Here is a 16,791-nt window from a genome sequence, read left to right as displayed (position 1 = left end):
TGTATGTGAGCAGGGAAGGGGCAGAGAGAGAGGAGAGAATCTCCAGCAGACTCCCTACTGAGTGCAGATCCCCACACATGGCACAGTCCCACAACCCCATAATCAAATCTGAGCTGAAATCAAGAGTTGAAGGCTTAACTGACAGCCACCCAGGGGCCCTTGTTTTCTTCTTTATAATTTAAAAAATCTGTATATTTTACAGTGAAGTAAAAGGGAGGAAGAATTATTTTTAAGTATATTGTCACAGCAAATATCAAATTTTTTTCATGACAGAATATTTCCATGTTGATAAGGATTTAAAGTGTCCAGTGAATACATTTTTCTATATGCATTATTTACACAAGTTTTAATTTTAGATCCTTCCCTCACACCTTTTTTTGTTGTTGTTGTTATTGTTCATAACTTTTTCTAGTACTTCTCCAATTTTGGCTTTTAAAGCCATTAATTTGCAAAATTAATTTAAATTAAAACATTGCTTGCTTATGAGCAGAAGACACGAACAGACAAATCTCCAGGGGAGACCTACAGATACCCAACAGACACATGGAAAGATTCTCAGCATCACTCATCATCAGGAAAATGTAAATCAAAACCAAAATGAGATATCCTCACACATCAGTCAGAATAAAATAAAAAACACAAGAAACAACAAATGTTGGTGAGGATGTAGAGAAAAAGGAGCCCTCTTACACAGTAGGAATGCAAACTTAGGCAGCCACTGTGGAAAACAGTATGGAGGTTCCTCAAAAAGTTAAAAATCTAGAACTACCCTATGATCTAGTAATTGCCCTACTGGGTATTTACCCCTAAAATACAAGAACACATATTCAAAGGGATGCATGCACCCCTATGTTTATTGTAGCATTATTTGGAATAGGCAAACTGTGGAAGCAGCCCAAGTTTCCATTAATAGATGAATGGATAAAGAAGAGGGTGTGTGTGTGTATCTGTGTGTGTATAATGGAATATTATTCAGCCATAAAAAGAAATGAAATCTTGCCATTTGCAACAACATGTAAAGAACTAGAGAGCATAATGCTAGGCAAAGTAAGTCAGAGAAGAACAAATACCATACAATTTCACTTATATATAGAATTTAAGAAATCAAGCAAATGAACACAGAGAAAAAAAGAGAGAGGCAAACCAAGAAACAGACTCTTAACTATAGAGAACAAACTGATGGTTTCCAAGGGAGAGAATGATAGGATGAGTGAAATAGGTGATTTGGATTAAAGATTTAATAAAAAATTTTGGGGGTGCCTGGATGGCTCAATGGGTTAAGTGTCTGCCTTTAGCTCAGGTCATGATCCTGGGGTCCTGGGATTGAGCCCCACATCAGGCTCCTTGCTCAGTGGGGAGTCTGCTTCTTCTCCCTTTGCCACTCCCCCTGCTTATGCTCTTTCTCCCTCTCTCTCTCTCCCCTTTTCTCAAATAAATAAATAAAATCTTTTAAAAATAATAATAAAATAAAATTTTAAAAAATTAAAAAAAAAAGACACTGCCTACCTGAAGTTCTATAGAAGTATTATTCATAATGGAAAAGGATGCAGCTTTAATATCAGATAGAGAAAATGTATTGAAGAGGTTCTGAAATATAGGCCATAGCCTGTTCCATTAGGCTGTTTTGCCAAAAGTTAGCATGTTTTGAAGGACCTAATATAGGTCTTTTTGTTAAGATGACTACTTTTCATGTTTTTAAAAATACCTGAGGAAGTTGATGGATTGGCAGAAATAAAAATAGATAGAGAAATACAGATAAAGCTGTATACAGAAAATGTTAATGGTATAGGATCTAGATGATGAGTATTGAGTATTACCATACAATTAATTGTCTGTCTTTGGAAGTTTTTTCTAATAAAACACTGGGGGGGGGTAAATTAATATCATTAAATACACATGAGTGTCAGGGGTAATATTACAGTCAGAGATTTCTAAGTCTGTGTACTGCATTAATGGGGACGTTTGTTTTCTTTGGTCTTCCAGGTTAAGTTTAGCGAACTAACTGTGGACATGTTCCGGATGTTACAAGCCCTGGAAAGGGAGCCAATGAATCTAGCTTCCCAGATGAATAAACCAGGAATGCAGGTGATCTTCTCTCTACATTTGCGATTTTGGTAACACTGTTCCTGCTTCTGCTCCTCATGGAATGCTATTATACAACAAATGCTACACATGTGAATAAAGAATTCTCTTGATGAAACACAAGAGAGATAAGCACAATAAAAGTAACATGGAATTTTTAAAAAGCTATTTGATGAAGAGGATAGTAAAAACAGCCATCGATAATTCATCTGTGAAATACAGCTTGTATGTGTCTTGTTTTCTGTGTATAATATAGGAATCAGCTGATAAACCTACCAGACGAGAAAACCCCCACAAATATCTGCTCTACAAACCAACCTTCAGTCAACTATACACATTCTTAGCAGCATCTTTTAAGGTATATATGATCTGATAATTTTTATTATGTGGGGAAAATGTGCTCTAAATAGAATCTGAGAGTCACTCTTTTCTTTGAATCTTTAAATCAAGAATTTAGATAAAATATGAAATTGAAAACTGCATTCAGAATATCTGATCACAGGGATCCCTGGGTGGCGCAGCAGTTTGGCGCCTGCCTTTGGCCCAGGGCGCGATCCTGGAGACCCGGGATCGGATCCCACATCGGGCTCCCGGTGCATGGAGCCTGCTTCTTCCTCTGCCTGTGTCTCTGCCTCTCTCTCTCTCTCTCTGTGACTATCATAAATAAATTAAAAAAAAAAAAAAATTTAAAAAAGAATATCTGATCACAGCTATTTTGAAATGGAAATTGCTTACAATGTTATAACTGCTCCTTACCATTAACGAGAATAGTGATTAATTATCATTCTTCTTTCTCCAGGTTTTTATTACTAAACTACTTTAGGCATAACAGTCAGATTGCACAGGCATGTTATATGTTCAGACAGCTCTGTGGAGCCTTGTGGTCATCTGAAAGAATTATGAAAAGTAGAAAATTCCTCCCAGCATTTATGTAGAGAAAGCCACAGGCAGGAGTTTGTCCTTTAGATCTATAGTCAGGGATCCCTGGGTGGCGCAGCGGTTTGGCGCCTGCCTTTGGCCCAGGGCGCGATCCTGGAGACCCGGGATCGAATCCCACGTCGGGCTCCCGGTGCATGGAGCCTGCTTCTCCCTCTGCCTGTGTCTTTGCCTCTCTCTCTCTGTGTGTGACTATCATAAATTTAAAAAAAAAAAAAAAAAAAAAAGATTTAGATCTATAGTCAGAATCCTTACTTCTCCATTTCAGGGTTTGCAGAGAACATTCTCTAACTGATGAGGTTTTTGAAATAATATCTTCAAAACTTTGGTAATAGTATAGATTCATAATGTCTCTTTGTTGTGTAAGCAGTTATAAGTTGGAACCTGTAAGAGTGGTGGTTCTCTTGGAGAAGAGTAATATATTGAATTAGGTTCTTTTTGTCCCTACAACTTTAAAATGTCAGGAACTTTAAATAAAACTGTTTGTTGTTTTGTATATGTGATTTTCTTTAATTTCAGGAGCTGCCTGCCAATAGTGTGCTTCTGATTTACCTGTCAGCCACTGGTGTTTTCCCCACAGGTCGTTCTGATAGTGAAGGTACAATAAAGGAATGCTCCCTGTCGTGAGCAGGGCTTGAATTCTCTTTATTTTCTACAAGACCACGGCCCATAGCCCACAGACCATCCCAAGCTTTCCAAAGAGGCTTCCAAATTGAAACCTGGTCTCTTTGTTGAATTGACAATCTTGTGGATACCCCAGTCTATTTCATTTGTTGAAATATTATACTTTGAAGTCCACAGATCATCAGCAAATTTGCATACTAAATGCATGCCTCACTATCAAGTCTGCCAAAGGCACATATATATTATTTAAATATATATGGAATAACCATGCCTAATGTTCTACTTCACATCATTGAGTTTTTCTGGGCCTTTAGGACATCAGGGAATCTGGTCAGTGGCTTCATTGTGGCTGAAAGTCTTTGTAGAAATTAGTGCACTTTTATAACTGTGAAAGTTCAAGTCCTCATGATTTTGTTTTCTGTCCTTTTTTGGTTTTTATGGATTCAACCTGAAGAATAATGGGATGCTGTTTCAGAGTCAAAACTTAAAACTATCCAGAATATATGAGTCCAGAATATATGAAATTGTCAGAATAGATGAGTAACTTGGATGTAAATTAGGCAATTAAATCTTTGGACAAAAAAATTTTTTTCTTAACATCCTTAACATTTTCCTCTTCATCTGTTTGTTGAAATTTGCATTCCTTTATACAATGCATGTCCCTGCCATCTTCCTTGCATGACGTATAGATTCTTTTTAAGTGTTAAAATGAAAACAAAACAAAATAAATCTCAGAGTCTTTTCATGGCAGTGATCTTACAGGATGAAATATGACAGTGTTGAAAGTGACACAATCATAAATACTGCTTTAAATTTTTTTGTAATGAAGTTAGTAAGTTTTATTTATAAATGATTATTTCCATGTTTTATAACATGTGCTAGAAACTGGGCCCCTATTTAATATGTTGACCTCTTATTTTGCTGTTTCAGAGTACAGTAGGTACTAACTAAATGGTCCTTTGAGAGAGATGATTCCTAACATCCCACAGTTACTGTTCCATTTAGACAAGAGTTCAGCTAACCAATGTGACCATAGGAAAGGCTAACTTCAAAACTGGAACTACAGTGGCTGACATAATTAATGACAATAACAGATTTTTATCACACACTGAAATTTGGCATTTCTTTTCTTTAAATGAAGTTTTTATCAACGACAATTTTCAAAACCCATTCAAAATTTTCTCAAATTTTATAATTAGTGGCTCACTTAAAATTATATTTAAGAAATGATTAGGACTTCATTCTGCAACTTTCTTACTTAGATAATTTGGTTGAATGTGAGATTTAACTTTGCTTGAAATGTAAAGATCATTTTGAACTTCCCAGACCTCCATCCCTTTTCTGCACCCAGAAAAATGGGGTGTAGTAGATTCTTGTTTTGTTTCTCATTATATTCTGTTTGAAAAACTGATGAATACTTAAATGATTTTTTTGAATGTTGAAACAGGCAACATGCTGAAATCATTTAAATACCGCATTAAACTAAAATGTTAAATTTTAAAATGATTAAAATGTTTTGTTATTGTCTTCCGTTTGTATCGAGAGACTCGTATAAGACCTTTGTATTTGAGTGTCAGATCAGTGTTATTCTCCAACTGAAGTCTAGAATTCTTCCCTTTGTTTTTATAGGTCCTTATGATTTTGGAGGGGTACTTACTAATAGTAATCGGGATATTATAAATGGAGATGCCATCCACAAACGAAATCAGTCCCACAAGGAAATGCACTGGTATGTATTCCGGTGTCTCTCCCTATTATAAAAATTATAGTTGTGTCTTAGAAAATATTAACTAAAATGGGGAATTTTTTTCTAGTACTGGAAATATTCCCTCAGACTACCATTAATAACCCTTATTTGGATTCCAGTAATATTTTAGTCTCTGACTGTCCTAGGAAATTAGAATTTTTGACTGATGTTTATTTTTTAAATTTTCACTGAGTATTATATGTCAGGCACTATTCAATCATTGGGGATATGTCAGTGAGCAGAATTACAAGTTGAAAGACTGTACATATATACATAAATAATATGTCAGGACGTGATACATGTTAACATCAATACAAGCTTTTAAATAGAAGGTTCTTTTGGTTTGATACAGTATAAGTGAACTTAATTGTATGATTTCAAGTAAATTTCATCTGTGTAAGTTTGCTCTTTTCCTAAATACAACACATTCACTGCTTGGACCATTATTGGCTCTGCAATCTCTCTAGCTGAGGGATCACCATCTGGTTATAAAGGGGACTGGACTTATTTGAAACTACATTTCTGATAGCACTTTATATAAAAATGTTAACTGTTCATATTAAAGAATGAGGAAAGAAAGGCAGAGAGGGAGATATTTCAAATTATGTGTATAATAACTAACAGTTCTCCAAGCCATATATTGGTGCTGTCATTGACCTTGGTCGTAAATGATTTATATTCAAGAAAATTATATCTGAAAGATACTGAGGTTTGATGATGTTGCTTATTGACACATCATTTTATATATTTACATTTACATTAATATTTTTATACATACGTTGTCCAGTAAACCATGGGAAAGAGACGATGCCCACTAAAACTGTGACCTTTTTAAGCAGTGACTCTCAAATGTATGTTACTGGACTTTGGGTCCAGTGGGTCTTTCTTGGGCCAGGGAATCTATATGTTTAATAAGCACCCCAGCAGATTCTGATGCAAATGTACAGAGGAAGCATAATAAATAGTAAAAGGGGATCCCCTACTTAGTATCTGCAATATTAAGTTGTAGCTTGACATATTAAAATCTTTGGGACACCTGGGTGGCTCAGTGGTTGAGCGTCTGCCTTTGGCTCAGGGTGTGATCCCGGGGTCCTAGGATTGAATCCTGTATCGAGCTCCCTACAGGGAGCCTGCTTCTCCCTCTGCCTATGTCTCTGCCTCTTTCTCTGTGTGTCTCATGAATAAATAAAATCTTTTTAAAAAATAAATAAAAATCTTTAAAATAGATCAAGATTTTAAAAGATTGACTGCAGTACAAATCTGGTTGTGTTCTCTTATCGTATTCTCAGAACATTTTCTTAGAGTTTTTAGATTCTAAAGACGCACCTATGTGCTGACTTATGATGTTTTTCTATTGTATGTTTGGTCCATCTTTAAATCTGTAGACTTCTCTTCATCTTGAATATTCCTGAATAATAATTTGCTCTGAATATTTCCCTAGCTAAAACTGCTAACTTATCTATCCCAGTCAAGATAGACATATTTTGTCTTTGGTTGAGTTCATCTTTGTTTTCTGCTCAGTGCTATGATGATGAGATCTGGGCAGACCATACTGAGGAGTAAGATTTCTAAGACTTGGCCAGTAGTTGCACAGTTAATCATCATTACCATTATTGTTTCCCCAGCCTTCATCCCGGAGACCTCTACCCTTTCACAAGGAAGCCCCTGTTTATTATTGTGGATTCATCCAACAGCGTTGCATACAAGGTAAGTTCTCCAAGCACCATTGTGCGTGTTAGACATTATGGCACCACCTCGAGGTAAGCAGTCTTAACACAAGCCTTTTTATTTTGCTTTATCTTTTAAAAATTTTACTCAGTTTGTATTTAGTGTTTCTTTTCTTTTGAGGTTGTGCATGCTAGTCAGGATCTGGTGCTATGAATAGAGACAAGAAGAAAACGAATGAATGGACACTCAGTGGAAAATTATAAATTCTTCTGCAGAAAAAAAAAAAATTCAAGATTTCCAAGATCTCTGGTGGGAGGTTTATTTTTGTTATATAACCCAGAGTAATTTTCTTTTATAGAGGTAGGAGTATATAGGCAAATTTTATTTTCTAGTTTTCAACCCTTTCCTCTTTTACACCTGAACGGCTGGAGTTTGAATGAATTCTCTATCCCATCTTACACTGTTACAATCTGCATATCAACATAAATGGTTTTAGATTTTTTTTTTTTAATTTTGTGACAGTAAGTAAGAAAAGATGGCCCTGATTGCTGAAATAAGTAACAGGGTTTTAAAGTAAAAGCCTTTGTTTTATATTTTGCTATAGAAGCAGTGTTTTTTAATGACTATGTAAAAACTACCCATAGTGAAACACTTTAAAATTGGATATTAGAATTCAAACTAATTTACAGGAAAATGAAAACAGAATCTTTATATGTGGTTACAATATTTCATTAGTTAATGATATGTTCAAAAATATGCCATGAACACAGATCTGCCAATTAAAACTATTTCTGTTGTGGGTGTTCATGTAATTAAATGGAGAAGCAAATACTAGATTTATTTCAGGAGAACAACGGAAATAAATGTCTGCTAACCAAGAGATGACCCCAAGCATATGTTTTCCATCTAATTCTTATGTTTAGTTTCACTTTTTAGAGTTAGTGTCTGAATTTCAAGAGCATCCATCCTATTTTAAATTTTTCAGCATATATCCTGCTACCCACTTTTGTCAGGTTTGACATTACAACTTTTGATTTTAGGAAAATTACTATATACTTTCTTAAATCATGTCTGTGTTGTTGCTTTTAATCTTTTTGAGGGGGTGGGAAGTTGCTGAAGGAAAGGAAAGCTTTATTTGCTAACTTACTTAAACCTATACAATCAGAAGAGTCCAATATTTTGTATCTTCACAAAATTCAAAAGAAGCATTCTGTGCCTTGATATCAATGAAAATGAATCATTTGCTACAGTTTAATGTAACAGAGTATGTTGATGTGCCAGGTCAAGTGTATTACTGAATATGATCTAGCATGCATTTAGAGTATTTTAGCAGTCTATTAATTTCTCTCCATTTGATTGGATAATATTTGATATCACTTTTTATAATCTCAGGAATATCATTCATTGTATGTGCCTGCTATTTCTAAAGTGCTGTTTGGATAGAGAATGAGTACTGCACCCTGATTTTTTAAAAACACCATTGTGCATAACTGGAAATGTATTTACCTAACAATATATCGTGATTTAATTGAAAATTTCAATATTCTGACACCCAGGATAACAGTGCACTAATAGAAAGTTTCATTTGTTTGCTTTTGATGGCCCATGCCATATCACTCCTTTCAAAAATTAAATTGTCCAGAACATACTTATCTGCAAATCAGAGCATGGCACAGACCAATTTGGTCTTTTTAAAAATTAGTAGTATTCAGTGCCTCTAAATCTAGTATGCATTTCTCTGTGTTAACATAGTGAAGGTGTCTGATATTTACTTTTCCAACAAAGCATATGTGAAAAGTCTTAAATTACCATTTTGCACATTTCTAATGAAAAAGAACTCTGTGACTGATGTATTATTTCTTGAGTGCCAACTCTACTATAAATGTTTCCTGAACATGTTTGCTAATATTTCTTCATATAGATACCAACATTTCATGTATATTTCTTTATTTAAATATTGTTTCTTTATTTTTATGGGAATAACTCATGCATATAGTTTAAAGCTGTAGTACTCAACTCTTTCTGTGTATCAAAAACATTCAAGTCCTTCTCAAAACCATCTGTCCTGGACCCCAACTCCTGTGATTCTGCGTCGGTTGACTTGGTGGGTCCTGTGGTGTTGGTGCAATTCTAGTCTGTGTCAAGGTGGGGACCCCTGAGTCAGCAAGTTACCCCATGTGTTACCAAAAATGGCAGTTCCTGCTCTCCTGCCCTGTCCCCATTTGCCTTCTCCCAGGGGCCACCAGTTATATCTTTCGTAGCTGATGATTTGGTATTTAACCATCATTTGTCTAAATAACATGCTCGTGTTGATATTTCTTAATTTGCCAGTTTTTGGCATTATGTCCTGACATCCCAATCTGGAAGACAAATTCAGCTCTTTCCTCTTCCTATCCCCAGCTCACAGTTATACCTTCTACCTCAACTTCTATCATGATTTTGATTCACTGAATACTTAGTCCTTATATTATGAGAAGTAGAAAATGCATTTAACAACCAAGCCATATAAACTTTTTCTTTCCTGTGCAACTTCCTGCTTTTCCTGGAACAAATAATTATGTAACATTGTTCCTTGTATTTGTCTGAATGTCACACTCATTCAGCCCCAATCTGCTCACCAGCTACCTACATCCTCTTTTAGGTTGTTCGGATGCATCTGTCTCTTAATTTTGTCTTCGTGCCGGATCCCGCCCCCCACCATCCAATACCTCTGAACTGGTGCCCTCTGCAGATCCCTCATCCCAGAACCTCATTTCATTATTATCCTGGGAAGTCTTCATCTTTTCTGTTTCTCAAATCCCATGTCTTCGTCTTGGACTCTCATTTCATTTACTCTCTCATTTTGGTGCAGCATCTCCATGAGCAGCTTCCTAGAAAGGGTGAACAGTAGGTAAAATAGTTGAGGTCTTGCACTCCTTTAGTTGTTCTTTAATTTACACCCATGGTTGAATGATGGTTTTGGTAGAGGTTAGAAATTATTTCCTCTCAGAATTAGGAAAGGTTTGTTGTATTACTTTCTAGCCTCCAGTATTTCCTAAGAAGAAGAAAAGCATTCTCATCTTGGATTCTTTTATGTGACCTGTTTTCAGTGTCTGGAAATTCAGGAAACATATAGAATCATCACTTTGAGCCCTAGTGTTTTTCAGTTTCTTAAACAAGATTCCCCAGTGTGGGTTTACTTTTTTTGTGCTGTTTGGTGTGTACTTCATCAGTCCTTGCAACATGGAAACTCCACCTGTCTTCTTGAGTTGTTCACTGACTTCCTCTCCACATCTCCTCTATTCTATCCCAGAGACTTCCTGTCACTCCTATATTGGACTCCTCTGATTTTCTGGCCCTTTATTTTCCTTCTCCTTTTTGCTCTTGAGGAAATTACTTTGCCTTTATCTTCTAACCTGTGAGATTTCTCATTTACTTTCTGGAGGTTTCTTTCATAAGATATGTGTATGTCTGTGTGTGTGTGTATATATATAAGATCTATGTGGGATCCCTGGGTGGCGCAGCGGTTTAGTGCCTGCCTTTGGCCCAGGGCCCGATCCTGGAGACCCGGGATCGAATCCCACGTCGGGCTCCCGGTGCATGGAGCCTGCTTCTCCCTCTGCCTGTGTCTCTGCCTCTCTCTCTGTGTGTGTGTGACTATCATAAATAAATAAAAATTAAAAAAAATTTAAAAAAAAGATATATGTGCATACACAGACACAATCATCTTAGTTTTTATCTTGGTTGAAATCTCTTCTCTTACCTTTGAAAATCCTCCCCGTATGGTATCTTTTTTTTCTATGTTGATTTGTTTCTCTTTGGTTTTGTCTATATATTTCACATGAGAGACTTAACTCAGGGTATCATAATGTTTGCTTGTCTGCTCAGATTTAAGAATGGAAGCTAGCACAATGATCGGAATCTCTGAGGTTGTGGATAGGGCTTGTTACACTGAGACGCTCATGTGATGATTTAGCTGGAACACTTAGCTGGGTAATCTCTGATGTCAATATCTTCAGGTCTTTCTTCACAGTCTGGTCATAATCACCAGAACAGACTCAACTATTCTGCTTGGAATGTAAGGATCTGACAATCAACACCATGCTTTGTTTTTCCTAAAGTTGGTATGTGTGTTTATGTTTGTATATACATGTATCTTTATGTCTTCATTGCCTTATGCTTAAAATATTCTTAGTAATATATGTTCGATGATTAAATGAAGATATGCACTATTATCTTTATTTTGTAGATGAGGAAACTTTGCCTATGGAGGTTAAGTATTTTGCCTAATTGATTCTAGCCGCCTTTCTTATTGCAATGCCCATGCTCTCTCCATGCTAAGCAAAAGAGGGGTTTTGCATGCTAGTCTGAGCCTCATTTCAGAGGAGAATGAATGATTGAAATACCAAGATCTGTGTAACACTCTATGGCCCACACTTTGGCTCTCAAATTGTCGTTAGGGAATGGGCAAGTTGAAGGGGCTTTATCTGTAGTTATGTAGTACTAGTGGGGGTAAAATAAATCCCTCAACCATTTTGGGCAACATATCTTTTAGTTCTGCTTTCTTTTCTTTGGAAGAAGAAAATCCTTTGAGTATTTAAATATTTGTGATAGAGCTGGATCTCTGCCACTGAACTTGACTTAATGCATTTGTCACAGCAGTGATTTTTGTGTAAACAGCCCCATCCTAAAGTATTTGATTGATGGCTGCAGATTGCCACAGTCCATTCACCTTCCTTCCTAAGCAGAGCATCTTAGAGCTCTTCTACCAGTCATCTGCACTCATTCCTTTTCTTTTTTTCTTCTTTGAAAGACTCTCTCTCTCTCTCTCTCTCTTTTATTTTTGGTGTTCTGTACTTACACTGTGATATATCTACATTTTGTTTCTTTATATTTAACCTATTGTGATTTGTTGGATTTTTTTTAATTGGTACATTGGATTTTTTTCATAATTGCTGGGAAGTTCTCAACCATTATCTCTACAAATATTGGCTGTACCCGGCTTCTCTCTCATTCCCTTCTGGAACTAATTATATGTGTATATATATATTTTTAAGATTTTATTTATTTATTCATGAGAGACACAGAAAGAAAGAGATGCAGAGACATAGGCAGAGAGAAGCAGGCTCCATGCAGGGAGCCTGACGTGGGACTCGATCCTGGAACTCCAGGATCATGCCCTGGGCTGAAGGCAGGTGCTCAACCACTGAGCCACCCAGGCATCCCTATATGTGTGTATTTATTAGCACAGCATTCTCACTGTGTCTTGCATATCTCTTGACTTCTCTTCTACATTTTCTTACTTTTTTGTGTATTTGGTTGAGATTTGGATAATTTGTTCTGATCGTTCAGTTCACAAATTCTTTCTTTAACTATGATTAATTTGCTTTTAAACCCATCTGTTAAGTTTTATATTGATTGGGTTTTATTTCTAGAAGTTCTGTTTGGTTCTTTTTAAAATAACCCATTACCCTTTTTATAATTTCCTCTTTTCTTTTGTTTGTTCTTTTTTTCTCTCAACTTAATAAGGATACTCATTTTATTATTTATTATCTATCTGATAATTCTTATACCTAAAATCTACTTTTGCTGCTGAAAGACACCCTTTGGTAATTTTTCCTCCCCTTTGGTATTTTTGTATTTTTTTTTTTTTTAAGACTTTATTATTTATTCATGAGAGACACAGAGAGAGAGGCAGAGACACAGGCAGAGGAAGAAGCAGGCTCCATGCAGGGAGCCTGATGTGGGACTTGATCCCCGGTCTCCAGGATCATGCCCTCGGCTGAAGGAGGCGCTAAACTGCTGAGCCACCAGAGCTGCCCGTATTTTTGTATTCTTGGATGCCTGATGACCTTTGACAAATTTCTTCTCTTCATCCTCGAAACTATTTGTAGGAAATTCACTGAGCCCTAGAATGAAGATACTTTCATTCAGAGAAATTATGTATCTGTTCTGGCTAGACACCTAGAGACATTACCATGTTTTTAGGGTTACTTACACAGTATGAATTTGGGCTGCAAGCATGCAAGAATGGGGGCACCTGGGTGGCTCATTGATTCAGCATCTGCCTTTGGCTCAGGGTGTGATCCCAGAACTCCAAGATTGAGTCCCACATCATGCTCCCTATAGGGAGCCTGCTTCTCCCCTGCCTATGTCTCTGCCTCTCTGTGTCTCTCATGAACAAATAAATAAAATCTTAAAAAAAAAAAAAATGCAAGGGGGGTAGGTGATAATTACAATCCTCAGGTATATAGGCACCTGTTTGTCTCTGCTCTGTTCATTATACTGAGAACATTTTCCTTGCAGGCCTCTTGAGAAGTGGTCATGGGGGAAGGAAGGTGAAAAGTTTTGGTTCATCCTTACACGAAGGTGTAGCCCTTTGGGACTCTAATTTATCAGCACTGGTTTCCTATCAGACTCCCATCTGAAGCAGACTCTGAGCTCTCACTTGTGTCCTCTTCTCTGCATAAAATCTTTAAAACCTAAATTCAGCTTGTTTGATTGCCTCAAAAGAGCAAAAGAGGTTTGGAGTCAGCTTATTTCCTCTGTTTCTTCCACGCTGTTTCCATGTCTCTGTGACTTCCTGTCATGGGAGTGGCCCTGGCTTCTGTCTTTTCCAGCCACAACTCACTCCCTTGATGCCCTTATTCAGTTTCATGACTTTAATTACAATCACTATGTTGACCATTTCCAAACCTGTCTCCAGCCCAGACCTTTCTCTGTTACTGCAGACTTGAATATAACCTACCTACTCCATCTCTCTGATTGGTAATTTTAAGAGAGATCTCAAATTTCACATGCCCAAGACACAATCTCTTGGACCTCTTACTCCTCTAGCTTTCCCCAGAGCAGTTAATGACTATGCACTTTTATAGTTGCTCCTAGCCCAGATCCTTGGTTTCATTACTTGCCTCCTCTTTCCCTCACACCCACATCCATGTCAGGCTGTCCTCTTGGCTGTGACTGATATATCCAGAATTTTACTACCTCCACTGCCCTCACCCCGGCCGATGCCACCACTGTCTCTCCCCTGAATTACTGTAGCAGCTTCCTGCCTTCTGCCCTTGATCCCCTATAGTATTCCTGTAAATCAGATCATGTCACTTCTTTACTCAGAATCTCCAGAGGCTCCTCTTAGTCAAAGTGAAGACTTCATATTATCTGCCTTCACATACCTCTTCCTACTCTCAGAAGCATCTCTGATCTTTTCTCTTGCCAGACACCATATCACTCAGTTCTCTTCAACCACATTGACCTTGCTGTTCCTCTAACACACATGGCAGTCTGCTGCTTAGGATCTTTGTGTCTCTTCCCCCTGTCTTGAATCCTCTTCCAAAGACACCCACATTGTTCTTCAGGTGTTTGAAAAGTTGAAGCTTCTCAATAGGGTCTTCCCTAATTGCCCTATTTAAAATCATATGCCTCCCCTGCGTTCTTTCTCCCCCTCTCTTTATTTTTTCTTGATTATCGTGACATTTAGCTTTTATGTAGTGTCATACACTATTTTAAGCACTTTAGAAATACTAACACATTTAATTCTCAGCAACCCAATGTGTTACTTTTATTATTCCCATTTTACTAATAAGAAAACCAAGGGTTAGAAAGGTTAAGTAATTTGCCCAAGGTCATACACACAACTAACTAGTAGGTGGCTGAGTTGGGATTTAAACAGTCTGATTATAAAATCTGTGCTACTAATCATACTCTGTGCCGTCTTTCCATATATAGCACTGGTCACCTTCCATGATATTACATAACTTTTTTGTTTACTGTGGGTCTCTACCTGCCACCTCCACCCCATCTAAATGCCGGCTCCAGAAAAACAGGTTTTGTGTTTCTCTTTTTAAATCTGTTTTGTTTACTGCTATATTCCTAGCACCTAGAACAGCAGTCAGTATATTCAAGCAGTACTTGTTGAAGAAAAGAGATCCTTAAAAAGAATAATGTGTACTGTTTTAAAGTTGTAAAGGTGTTTTAAAGTATCAGTTAAATAGATAACTTTCTGGGAGAAAATATCTAATGGCTATAAGAAGGAAATCAGAAAAACCCAATCATAGGGTACGAAATAGAGGGAAATGATCAGAATTATCTCTTCCCACTCCCCACAAGAAAGGCTAGCCCTTTGGGGTTTACCAGTAAATACTTTTAAACTTTTAGAATAAAATACACAAGTCCAAGGCAATGATGATGAGAACTATCCATTCAATAGATCAGTTAGGTCACAAGATCCTTATATAGTCTTAAGCATGTTCTTGGTCTTTCCTGTGCCTCTTTTTCTTTCTCTGTAAAATAGATTTTATGGTATTGTTAACATTACAAGTTAGGGGGGCAGCCTGGATGGCTCAGCGGTTTAGTGCCACCTTCAGCCCAGGGTGTGGTCCTGGAGACCAGGGATGGAGTCCCATGTCAGGTTCCCTGAATAGAGCCTGCTTCTCCCTCTGCATGTGTCTGTGCCTCTCTCTCTCTGCGTCTCTCATGAATAAATAAGTAAAATCTTTTTTAAAAAATTATAAGTTAGGATCTGTGAAGCCTAGGATAATCCCTGAAAAGTAGCATTAGCACTCAGTAAATGATAGAAATTATTATGATAATGACTGTTTCAAGACACAAATAACACACGAAAGAAAACCCTACCCCAGATTAGTTTATCAATTATAGATTGGAAAAAAATAAAATACTAGCAGATAGACTAGCAAATAGATTAATAGGATAATCTAACAAAATTTATCTGAATTGTACATGAATTTTGTGAAAAATCAATCAATATTGTATACTATGCCAATAGGATAAATAAGAAAAATCACATGCTTAACTCAGGGGTCATTTTGTAAAATCTAATAAAATTTAGTACCCATTCTTCTTCATTTTTAATTTATTTATGGATGCCTAGATGGCTCAGTTTGTTGTGTGTCTGCCTTTGACTCAGGGCATGATCCTGGGGTCCTGGGATCAAGCCCCACATGAGGCTCCCTACTCAGTGGGGAGCCTGCTTCTCCCTCTCCCTATGCAGCTCCCCTTCTGCTTATGCTTTCTCTCTCTCAAGTAAATTTATTTATTTATTTATTTATTCATTCATTCATTCATTCATTCATTCATTTATTTATTTGAGAGCAAGTGGGGAGGAGAGAAGGAAAGAATCCTCAAGCAGACTCCCCACTGAGTATTTGCAGAACCCTACTCAGGGCTTGATCCTAGAACCCTGAGATCATGACCTGAGCCAAAATCAAGAGTTGGATGCTGGGCAGCCCAGGTGGCTCAGCAGTTTAACACCACCTCAGTCCAGGGCCTGATCCTGGAGACCTGGGATCGAGTCCCACGTGAGGCTCCCTGCATGGAGCCTGCTTCTCCCTCTGTCTGTGTCTCTGCCTCTCTCTCTCTCTCTCTCTCTCTCTATCTGTGTGTGTGTATGTGTGTCTCATGAATAAATAAATAAAATCTTAATAAACAAAAAAGAGCTGGATGCTTAACCAACTAAGTAAGCCACCCAGGTGCCGCAAGTACACATTCTTTGTTTTTAATTTATGTATTTATTTTAGAGAGAGAGAGTTATGGGGAGAGGGTCAGAGGGAGAGGGAGAGAGAAACTCAAACAGGCTCCATGCTGAGCACATACTGACATGCCATTCTCCAAGAAGGAAAGCAAGTGCCCAGCATAAACCATCTTGTTTACACAGTCCAGGTCAAGTGAGCTACTCTTACCAGTTCTGCTAATGGTGGGAACCCTCCCCAAATCTAAGTCCCTAGAAGCCAGCCTAC

General features: G+C 37.3%; 1 protein-coding gene across 7 annotated transcripts in view; it reads left to right on the top strand.

Moving 5' to 3' along the window:
• The window catches only part of SCAI (suppressor of cancer cell invasion), a 164,539-nt gene that overhangs the window by 119,237 nt on the left and 28,511 nt on the right, over positions 1 to 16,791 (top strand). For all 7 annotated transcript variants that reach the window (XR_012008287.1, XR_012008286.1, XR_012008285.1 and 4 more), the window contains 5 exons: positions 1,984 to 2,085; positions 2,339 to 2,440; positions 3,538 to 3,616; positions 5,272 to 5,371; positions 7,015 to 7,096. Coding sequence is in view for 4 of the 7 variants with exons in the window: in XM_072777899.1 (XP_072634000.1) it covers positions 1,984 to 2,085; positions 2,339 to 2,440; positions 3,538 to 3,616; positions 5,272 to 5,371; positions 7,015 to 7,096 (465 nt within the window). In the remaining 3 variants the exon portion in view is untranslated. The remainder of the gene's footprint in view (positions 1 to 1,983; positions 2,086 to 2,338; positions 2,441 to 3,537; positions 3,617 to 5,271; positions 5,372 to 7,014; positions 7,097 to 16,791) is intronic.

Source organism: Canis lupus, chromosome 16 (assembly GCF_048164855.1).
Source record: "Canis lupus baileyi chromosome 16, mCanLup2.hap1, whole genome shotgun sequence".
Lineage (NCBI taxonomy): Eukaryota > Metazoa > Chordata > Mammalia > Carnivora > Canidae > Canis > Canis lupus.
Note: the sequence above shows the minus strand (reverse complement) of the source record. Positions and strands in the feature narration are given on the sequence as shown.